The 11816-nt window shown below is 36.1% G+C and overlaps 1 protein-coding gene across 1 annotated transcript; it reads left to right on the forward strand.

Annotated features, from left to right (window-relative positions):
* Positions 1-6886: 6886 nt before the first annotated feature.
* LOC142644334 (uncharacterized) lies at positions 6887-11520 on the forward strand. Its single transcript, XM_075818970.1, has 3 exons — positions 6887-7412; positions 7646-8116; positions 11492-11520. Exons 1-3 carry the CDS (start codon positions 6887-6889, stop codon positions 11518-11520), a joined length of 1026 nt encoding a protein of 341 aa, XP_075675085.1.
* Positions 11521-11816: the final 296 nt, after the last annotated feature.

Here is an 11816-nt window from a genome sequence, read left to right on the forward strand (position 1 = left end):
GAACAGGAGCCAGTCCTGCCAGTAGCAGCGAAAATGACATTAATTGTTCCCAAGGGCGGCCTGGATGAGTTGTTCCTTTGATTGATCGAACCTAAATGGCTTCTTTGTCCGTTGGGATGGCACAAAAATTGCTTGAACTTCCCTTCACTAACCAACTGCTCCAAATGGTTCCATAGTGTCTAACAATTCTCGGTAGTATGACCTACGTCCTGATGATAGTGGCAAATGAGATTCTGGTTCCTCTTCGTAGGATCTCCAGCCATCTTGTTGGGCCATTTGAAGTACAGTTCCTTCCGGATCTTCTCCAGCAACTGATGTATCAGTTCTTAGAATACAGTGTTGACTAGTTGAGGAATGGCTGAACCAGATTGCCCAGCAAAATCTCTCCTCGGCCTGTTGTTATTGTATCTATCCGACCTAAAATCCCTCCTCTCTTGAGGGATAACCTTCGCCTTCCCCTTACCTTGTTATTGATCTTCCTCGACTCTTTTATACTCGTCAATACGATCTATGAGCCGACGTACACTCCGTACAGGCCTTTTGGTTAGAGATTTCCTTAAGTCGTGATCGGTTGGAAGGCCCACCTTGAAAGTGTTAATCGCCACCTCGAAAGTGTTAATCACCACCTCATCAAAATCGTCATTGATTTCATTAAACATCTCCCAGTATCTATCAGAATATGTTTTCAAGGTCTCTCCCTCCCTCATGGCCATGGACGACAATGAGTCCAAAGGCCGAGAAACTCTACTGCAGGTAATCAAACGAGACCCAAATGCCCTAATAAGCTCCATGAAGGAATCAATAGAACCCGCCTTCAAGCCGTTAAACCATCTCATAGCAACAGATTTCAAGCTAGAGGAGAAGACTTTACACATTAAGGTTTCATTCTTAGAGTGTACCGCCATTCTTTGATTGAAATGACTCACGTGCTCCACTGCGTCTGTTCTGCCATTATAGATGGTGAAAGCGGGCTGAGTGAACCGTCGTGGAAGTTTTCCCCTTTCGATCCTACATGTGAAAGGCGACTTGGATATCTGGTGCAATGCCCTGCTCATAGCATCGTTCCCCAAGCTCCTGGGGGAAGACTTCTTGTCCCTTCGACCATGAAGATCATCTTTCTTGTACAATAAAGTTTCGCTAGGAGGAGTTCTGGACCTTGGCCTGTAACTACTGCCTTGGGAGCCCTCAGAAGAAGGATCAGAAAGAGATGGTGCCCACCTCCGTCTCGCATGGCGTAACTTCTTCTTAAGGTCATCAATCTCCTTCTGCATGGCCTTCGCATCATCCTCATGGGGGACTCTGCTTCCACCACGCGAATGACTCCCACCGGTGCGCACCGTATGTACACTACTTTCTCGATCCCTCTCACGTTCAAGATACTGGAAATGATCCTCATGCTGGGACCCCAGAGACTCTGCATGATGCGAATCTAAGCCTGCCATAGTGCTCCAATTCCTTTAGCACAAGGTTTCTCACAGACGACGCCAATTGTAAGTGCACAATTTGTACCCGGACCCAACTGCGTGATGGGTTTAGGCCCAAAAAGCCTTATACAATCAAATTTGTAGAGCGTGGGCTTGAAACCTAGGTTTTATGGATATTGAACAGTAGATAGGTCGGCTAAATCGCCACTATCTACACAATCAATGGATAAAAATGACAGAAACTCTCATCGGACGTAAGCCGAGGATGACCTATATTGCCTTTCCTTCCTCAAACAATAGATTAAAATTGAATATGAGGTGTACAGTACTTTCTTTCTCTCTTTCTCTTTCCTTTTTTCTTTTTTCGATCCTCCTCTCTAATGCCCTTTCTGTTCCTTTATATCCCTCTTCTTCTTCCCTTCATCTTCCACGTGTAGCCCAAATTACCCCATTAGATATTTGTCCCATCCACCACTCTCTAAAAGTCTTCAAACAATAGCTGGAAGGCTAAACATTACTGTTCAGAGGTCATTTCCCCATTAATGCATCCAGAGAGGTAGGTGCATGGTCTTTAATGCGATGGTAACAGCCATTTCCCTTGATATTTCTCATACGTTCTTCCTCTCTATAACTGTGTGAAATATATCTTTACCCATCAAGCCTTTCAAAATTCTCTCCCCAAACATCATGATGTGTCATACGATCTTCACTTGACTTAGCCGAGGAGATGCCTCTCCTCGAACAACCTCATCAACCTTTCTAGCAAAAGTTGGCTTGTAGGCTTCAAAGGCTCTGCTCGAACAGGCTTACACCACCAAATCAGGCCCAAGGCCCAAATGCGTGTTTTGACCATTTTACCCCCACAGTAAATATTACTATAAAACAAGCAAGGATACAAAATGGCACATTTGTGGAACATCAATACCTAGTCACAACTAGTACATATATTCTATATCATCTCAATTATTCAGAATTCATAACATTGATTGTAACTGTAAAGACATGGAAAGAAAATACATAAATTACATAAAATCACTTGATTTAGAATATGACTCAGAACTATAAAATGAGCAATCAATTCCTTAATATGAATTCAAAATTACAAATAGTCTTTAATTTAAGAAGAAGAAGAAGGCCCTCATTACCTGCTACAACACAACAAAACGTAAAAAGAGAGAGTAGCAAATAAACTTTCCCATAGCACACACATTGAATCAATAATTATCTATACTAGCGGTATATTGGCATCACAAAGAACTTCATGGTTCCATTCATGCAATGAATGCCATCGTCCTCACCGCAAGCAAAGTAGTGAGGCTGCCATGGCCTTTTCAGCACAAACTTGAAGCCCTCCCCAGCTCCTTGCTGTGTCGCATTTCCCAGCTTCTGGGCATTTCTCAGGTCACATTTAATGAAGCTTTGGAGGTTTGGTAGCAAGTAAACACTGTGAGGATATGTGTTTGGAGTTGGTGGATCATATTTGAAAACTGTAATCAACATCGTATAAATAGTTATTTTTCATGCATATTTGCATTCAGCAAAACAAAACAAAAAAAATGCACACTTTTTTCATATTCCTTAAGGATCCATCCAAATTGATGTCATGATGATTTTTATAACTTGTCATAAAAACACAAGAGGTTTAAAAGTATGAGTTTGGTCACTATATTTTACAACATGAACTATGCAAGGCAATATGTAACAAGTAGTAATAGCAAAGTAACAAAGTTGTGTCGACAAATATATGCGAACATTTTCCTTATTATAGACTTTACAATAAAATTAACTACCATCTTCAAAGGCATTATGCAAAGACCAAGTTTATTTTGGCAAATCACTAAAGGATGCATATGTATAGCAGTATAATAATAAGACAAAATTTAATTGCAATATTTGTTGTATCCATATTCAATATCTTTTTTATTAGAGGTGAATTTTGATAAATCTAACATTGGATTATATCTTCTTCTTATATCTTCAATACTTGCAAAATTTCAAAAAAATTAAAAATCAATAGTTATGTTATCAATAAATTGTTTAAATTGTATATTTTTGTAATTTAAAATTATGCATTATATATAATCTTATAGATTATATAGTAAATAATATCTAATTGACATAAAATTTGATATGTGTATTAAGAGTGTAAAGAAGATGCAATTCAACGGTAAGATTTTCAAAATATATAATAATGTTTATTTTATTGAGTAATGTTGTAGTCTTAAATTACAACCAATTTTATAACTAAACTTTTTCCTAATAATAAAGTTCCGTTAGACTTCTCAACAATATGAAAACACTCTCAAAAAGTCAAAACAAAGAATTGCGAAAGGGGGCTCTAATATTGGGTTGTTGAAAATAGAGTAGAAATTTTCCCTCAAACCAACAAGGAGTCAACTAGTATACTCTGTTTTTTTCCTGTTTTTTTTTCCCCCCCAATTTAGACCACTGTATGCTGGGAATCAAGACAGAAATGCTCTTTGAACTGACAGATTTTGACTTAAATAGAAAAAAGAAGCATAAAAATTGAAACACATAATGATGTTGGTTAGATTTAATACTTCTTTTACTAAAACTTTCATAAGACTTCAGTATATTCAAATCTCTATTTTAAAATTGAAGTTTAATAGTAATATCTTATAAAATGATTCCATTATTTTCCTCTTTGTTATTTTCAAATAATGTTACTTACTTTTCATTTCTTTTTATTAATTTATTTTAAAATATTCAAACAAAATTACTTAATTCTATTTTATTTCTTTCCTTCATTTAAATACATTTCATTCCTTTTGGGTCAGTCCATTCTTTTTTATAAACACTCAAACGAAGACTTAAAGAGTGATTATCGTATGTTAATTTAATGAGTTTTCCCATCATACATGATTACAGCTTTTACTTTGCTTCATGTACTTGGACATATATCTCAACTCTTCTTCTCATGCATCTCAAAAATCTATGACTTTTGTCAACACGTATTTCTTGCAGACATGCATGATGCAATATGCCTACATAAAAATATATGCCATTTCACCATAGAAAAATAGGCCTTTTGTAGCGACCAAAATCGCTGCAAAAACTCAAAAAACAAAAAACAAAACGCTGCAAGATTTGCGTTATGGTTTATATCTGTTACAGAGGTTTTGTTTTCGTGAGCGCTATAATAGATTCTTTTTTTTCCTTTTTTTTTTTTTATAAATGTTCTTTCCATTTTTTTAATACCGAAAATTTCATCAGTTTTATAAAGAAAATTGTAAGATTTTGTATCTTTTAGTGGGCTGCACCATCTATAGTTAGGAGTGTGCATGTGTCGAATTAAGGAGATTTTTTTGACTCAACTCAGCATGGTGGGTTAAAAAAAAACTCAACTCAACTCAACCCAACCAATCACATAAGTCCAACCCAACCCAACCCAACCCACATGGGTCGGGTTGAATCCATAGGTTTGACAAATTTTGAATTATTATTATTATTAAATTGAGTAGAAAAAAATATAAATATAAATATATTATAAAAAAAAAACCTAAAGATTAATATCAATGTAACTCTTTAAAGGCAAACAACACTAATGACTAAACAAAAATAGTAATTTACTAGGGTTTGTGTAAACTAATTGGCTTTTAAATAGGATAGGAATAGCTAGTTATTTTTAAAAATTTATTAATTATATAATATATTTTAAATATATATATATATTAAATATATGAGTGGATCGGGTTGGGTCTGGCTAGTTTGGAATTTTATAACCCAAACCCAACCCGACCTACTATCAAAAAAAAAAAATTGTAACCTAACCCAACCCACCAAGCCCTAAAAACCGACCCAACCGGCAGGTTGGGTTGGGTCAGTTCGATGTTGGCAGGTTGGCTGCACACCTCTAGTATACACTATATACAAGAGTGTCTATAATATGGTACTACAATACAAATAACGTCCAATTCCTCACTAATCTATTTAAGAAGTTCCTTGTGCAAGCCCTAATCCATTTAAGAAGTTCCTTGTGCAAGCCCTACGGGAAAAAAAAATTAAAGCCCTTTATCAATTAATATTCTTAAATGTCTTTGAAAAAAAAAACTGGTAATGAACCAGAAAAGAAACTTCATTCTAGGATCGAAATAGACTAAATGAATCAAGTAGACCGAAATGAACCAAAGTGGGCTGAATGGATTATAATAGATCAAATGGATCAAAGTGAACCGAAATAGAAGCAAGTGGTTTTCAACAAAAAAAAAAAAAGTGACCAAAATGGACTGATCATACTAAATTGTACATAAGGGACCGAAGTAGACCAGAATAGACTGAATTAGACCAATTCATTAATTTGCATTATCATTTTAGTATTATTATCAAAAGCTCTTCTATTTTTTCCCTAAAGGTCAATAAATTTCCATTCATCTTAATTTAAGGTTGATGCAATTTCCAATCACAAAAATACCTAGGAATGTGATGAGATTCATGCACACAAAAAATTAAGAGCTTGTTTGGATTGCATGAAAACTGAGTGATATCACTCAATTTTCATGATCCAGCATCCAAAACAAGTGGGTCCCACAGATGGATGATTGTTTGGCTTGGTTTCCAGTTATTGATCCATCACTCAAATCTCTAATTTTTGAGTGATGAGTTATGGAAACTAAAAACACATTTTAGATATTTTAAGTTTCCAAAACTCAGTTTCCAATGGCATTTTCGTAATTATCAACCGCAATATTTGACTTTTGGGTTTTTTTTTTTTTTTGAAACAAAGTAATGGGAACTGAGTGATGGTGGGGTTTGGGAAAATGAGGTATTTTAAGTGATGAGTGGTGAAAATTGAAAATTGAGTGATGGCAATTTACAAACCAAACAGGCCCTAACTCATCCACAAACCTAGCACTAAAAAATTAATATTGAAATAGCAATGAACCCCAAATTGACATCAATGAAAATTGTTAATATGAATGAAAAAAATATTTTATAAATAAAAGCCTCTGAACACACTTGACGCACATGTCAAACCTAGATGATGCCTTGGTATAACCTTTTTTTTGGATGCAGATTAGGCCTTCATGTATTATGGTGATAGCTTATGATAGGTCTTCATGTATTTTGATAGTAGCTTATGATAGGCCTTCACTTGTGTAATCATAACTTTTTAACTTATATAAAATGTTTCTTCCATATGTCACTTGCCTTTAATCTTAAACTAAATGATTATATAAGCCCGAATGCTTTCTTAGCATTGTATCTATCTTGCACACTAATCTTTCCTCATCATTGGCTCATGTTGTACTCATGTTTAGTATTGTGGCATTAAAAGAATGGATTGATATGGGAAGCAAATTTATTGTTCATCTTGCTTGTGTTGTGACTTGTGCGTGTGTGCTTGTGGGTATAATAATTGGTTATGACACTAAAGAATGGATTGCTTGTGTTTCTTATCTCTATATTATTAATTGCATTCCAATTTTCTTTAAGTTGACTCCATGGGTTGCTCTTTGTTTCGCGAGTTGCTTCTTGATGACTCAGATGAGGATGAGATAATCAAAGAAGTTGTCATGGGTTCAACATCACAATGTAAATGCCATCGCTATATCAGACGTAATCATTTGGTAGGCAATGAGAGGCTTTTTCTTGACTACTTTGCCCCCACACCAATATTTCCTCCCACTTTATTACGTAGAAGGTTTTGGATGAGGCATTCTCTTTTTCTTCATATTCAATCTAAGGTAGAAGTTCGTAACTCTTACTTTGTTCAAAAAAAAGATAGTGGTAACAGACTTGGTTTATCTTCCTTACAAAAGATAACTGCTACACATAGATTGCTTGCGTATGGAGTATCAGGAGATTTTATGGATGAATATGTGTGGATTGGAGAAACTATTGCATTACAAAGTTTGAAAATTTTTGTTACTACGGTGGTTGATTCTTTCTCTAAGGAATACTTGAGAAAGCCAAACAGCAAAGACATTGATAGATTGTTAGCTCATGGCGAACGCCGGGGCTTTTCAGGTATGTTAGGTTCAATTAATTGCATGCATTGAAGATGGAAAAATTTTCCAACTGTATGGAAAGCTCAATATTGTAGTCATATTCATGAGCCAATTATTATTTGGAAGCAATAGCGTCATATGATCTTTAGATATGGCTTGCATTTTTTGGGCTTCCTGAGTCAAATGATAACACTAATGTCTTAGAGCGGTCATATATATTTTCTAAGCTTGCATAAAGACGTGCTCCTGCAGTTAATTATTCAATCAATGGTCATGACTACGCAATGGAATATTACCTTGCTAATGGCATATATCCAAAGTGGGCAACATTTGTGATAACAATCGCTGCTCCACAAGGACAAAAACGAAAATTATTTGCAATAGCCCAAGAGGCATATAGGAAGGATGTTGAGCGTGCATTTAGAGCACGTCTCGCAATTTTTTGTGGACTTGCACGATTTTTCCATCTCGAAACACTCCAAGAGATCATAAAAGTGTGCATAATTCTCCAGAACATGATTGTTGAAGATGAGCGAGATGATAATGAAGTGGTAGACTTGGATTATGAACAAATTGATGAAGTAGATAATCTTCCTATACAAGTGTCACGTGAACAAGATGATGGATTTACCACATACATTCAAAGTCATGAACATATTAGAGACCGAGATATTCCTTCTCAACTCCAGTCGGACCTCATTGAACATTTATGGCAATTGCAAGGCAAGTCGTACAAACTTTTTTTATATATGTTGAGAAGCACGAGTCGTAGGAACTTGAGTGTGTGAGTTATTGATATGAGATTTTATTATAATTTCATATGAGTTATGTCTGTGAGTAATCTATAGACTACATTGTTGCAGCTATAATATGTGTTCCATTTTATATGTTTTTTGATAAGGTTCCTCCACTTCATAGTTTACATATATGCTCCATGTAAATGATTGTTGATGGGATGATACTCTACTCCAAGATTACTTCCTAACGATAGAGAAATTGTTTTAGTCAAAAAACAAATTGTGTGTGTGTGTGTGTGTGTGTGTGTGTGTGTGTGTGTAATTTGAGATTAAAAAAATATTATTGTTACACTAGACGATTATTTGCTATTATGTGGTGGTGACGGTGGTAGTGGCAGTGGCGGTGGTGTTGGCGGTGGCGGTGGTGTTGGCGGCTGCGGTTGCGGTTGTAGTGGCAGTGGTTGTGATTGTTGTTTATTATAGTGCATATATTATTTTATTATAATAGATATATTATTTTATTGTGTTGAAAACGAAAATAAAACCACTAATGTTGAGTGTTTTGTAAAGTGAGATGCAAAGTAGATAAAGTAACTTTTTGTGACACCAAATTGCTAAATTTATGGCTGCACCAATGTGGATGCTCTAATAGGGTTATGATTGTATGTGATATTATCTATTGAAAAAAAATTATGCAACAATATTTTTCTAGATAATGCAAAAGTCCTTACTTAAAAGTTACGGTAACTCTATCTTTATAGTATTTAATATTTAATTGGTCAAATGCCATAAACCTTCCAATTGAAGAAGATTATGATACTTTCAATACATAATAGTAAATATTATAGTTAAAGAATCAAGGAAGCAAAATGGCACCTCTGTAGAACATCAATTCCCAGTCATAGCTAGAACATTTATTCTCTCTCATCTCAATAATTCAGAACTCATAACATTGTCGGTACCTTACTACAACACAACAGACGTAAAAATAGAGAGTAGCAAGTAAAGTTTCCAATGGCACTCACGTTCTTTTAGTAATTATCTATACCAACGGAAATATTAGTATCACAAAGAACCTCATGGTTCCATTCAAGCAATGAAGGCCATTGCGCACAGCACAAGCAAAGTAGTGAGGCTGCCATGGCTTTTCCAGTACAAACTCGAAGCCCTCCACAGTTCCTTGTGTCTCATTTGCCACCTTCTGGGCATTTGTAAAGTCACATTTAATGAAACTCTCGTAGTTTGGTAGCAAGTAGACATTGTGAGGAAATGTGTTTGGAGTTGGTGGATCATATTTGAAAATTGCAATCAACATCATATAATTAAACAGTTATTTTTCATGCATATTTGCATTCATGAGCAAAACAAAACAAAAAATGTACACATTTTCATGTTCCTTAAGAATCCAAATTGATAATCTTTGAATAAATAAAGTGAAGAAAAAGTTCAAAGTTAGAATCGACTATTTTGATATCGTGCTGAATTTTATAACTTGTCATAAAAAGACAAGCCGTTTAAAATATGATTTTGGTCACTATATTTTACAACCTAAAGTTCTATGCTTGGCAATATGTAATGAAAGCTCGGATTTATGTTAAAAACACAAGAGCTGTTTAGATCCCAAATTAATAAATTACGGCTCGGTTGATTTTACTCTAACTTAAACTAAGTGCAGAATAGAGTAAATGCGAGCGAACAAACAAAACCGCTACTCTAACCCATATTCAAAAAAAACACAGCAGTAAAGAGAAAGCTAAAAGAGTAGGTAAGAGAGATGCAAACACAAGATAACATGCCGATGTGTTATTGAAGAGGAAACTGAAGAACTCGGTGAAAAACCTCTCCGCCGCCCTCCAAGCGGTAAATCGATCCACTAGACAATAAGTTGGGATACACGAATAGCAAAAGACCCTCCAAGCCTAGTCTACCCAATGCATCTAAGCCCTCCAAGCTCTTACTCCAACAAGGCTTCTTAGAATCGTGTCTTGTCTAGCTTTCCGAATCCCGCAATGCGCCTGATTGCATCCGCCAAAGCTTGGCTTTTTCCAATGCTTCCCAGCAGCACCAAAAACTCACTGGACACTCAGTGTGGGTGTGGTAAGTGTTTAGGCTATCAACCTCTCAAGAATGTAGAAATGGAGAGGTAGGAGTAGAGAAAAACCACAATGGATGGTGTGTAGAATTGTGTGTATGACAATCTCACACTCTCAAGGGTTGAAGCTAGGGTTTTCTCTTCTGAAAAGCTCTCTACTCAATATGTGGATAATGATAGTATATATAGTGTGTATCAGGATGTAGTGGAGCAGATAGGACTAAATAGCAAAATAGACTGTTTTGCGGGTATCTCACGGGAAGGCCTTACCCACGAGACACTCGCGAAAACCAACGGTCCCCATCTATCATGACTCTTCGCATTCCAGTCATGTGCAAGGCACATGCATCATTTCGCGGGATGCTTAGTCGCAAGCTACCCGCGAGAAATCTTCTGTCTTCACATACTTGAGTCTTCACACTCTCTCTCTCTATCACACAACCCTTACAATAAAATCCCACATAAAGTACAGAGTATAAAAGATTGAACAAACTTACAATCAAATTTGGCACGAAATTAGAGTCAACACAAAACAGTTGTAAATCACAACTTTACAATCTCCCCCTTTGGCTATTCCGTGACAAAACACCCTATAACAGACTCTGGACTTAACGTGAGTTTGGGAACAGTGGCAAAACTCACTCACACTTAATCTAAAAGTTGTGAAGCACTTGCACGAATACACCTGTATCCTGAAACACTAGCACACAAACAAAACTTTCATTAAGCTTATGACAAGTTGAATACAAGGTAAGTATATGAGCAAGTGTAACGCGATCAAGATAAACAACAAGATATAAGCAATGAAGCATAACTTGACCATACAAGAACAGTCATTGCGGAATGACTACAATGATCATTTAACTAGTAAACGATCATCCGGACACATAATGCAATTAAGTGCAAAGCAAGAATCAATTGCATGTCCAAAACACTCAACCAATGCAAAATGCCAAAATATTTGCATTAAGGATACACGATCCAACAAGGGCACAAGAGTATAGTACTCAAGATAAACTATAAGTACAAAAAAATTACTACAAAGCAAAGAGATAAACACAAAGTACTGAATATTAAACTAAATTTAAATCAAAGTACTTAAAACTTTTAAAAAAGAAAAACAATGTAAAAGAAAGAGTTCTAGACTATGGCATAAGCAAATAAACAACTAAACCACAAAAGAGTTAACCAAAAGTCTGAGTCTCTATGTATCTCCCCCTCAAAATGTGCTTCTACTCCCCCTCAAAATTTTCTCCCCCTTTTTGACAGGAATGGCCAAAGGAGCTAGAACTGATTAGATTCAGAGTCGGATCCATGAGCCGTCGACATATCCTCAATTTGTGATGATAGGGCAGTTATTTGACCTTAGAGATAAGCAAATTGCTCCGCGGTATGCTGCACATGAGACTCAAGCATGCCATATATCTGATCAACCGTTGCTAGAAGGTGATCAAGACGATCGGATCCTCGTGAAGGTGCTGAAGAACATGGTTATGCTGAAGTCTCTCCGGCAGAAGTGAAGCGATCAATCTCATCGTCTGTGTCTCCACCTTCATCTTGAACAGCAGCTCTTGGAATTTGAGAAGTGCCGATC

The sequence above is a fragment of the Castanea sativa genome, chromosome 7 (assembly GCF_040712315.1).
Source record: "Castanea sativa cultivar Marrone di Chiusa Pesio chromosome 7, ASM4071231v1".
NCBI classification, from domain to species: domain Eukaryota; kingdom Viridiplantae; phylum Streptophyta; class Magnoliopsida; order Fagales; family Fagaceae; genus Castanea; species Castanea sativa.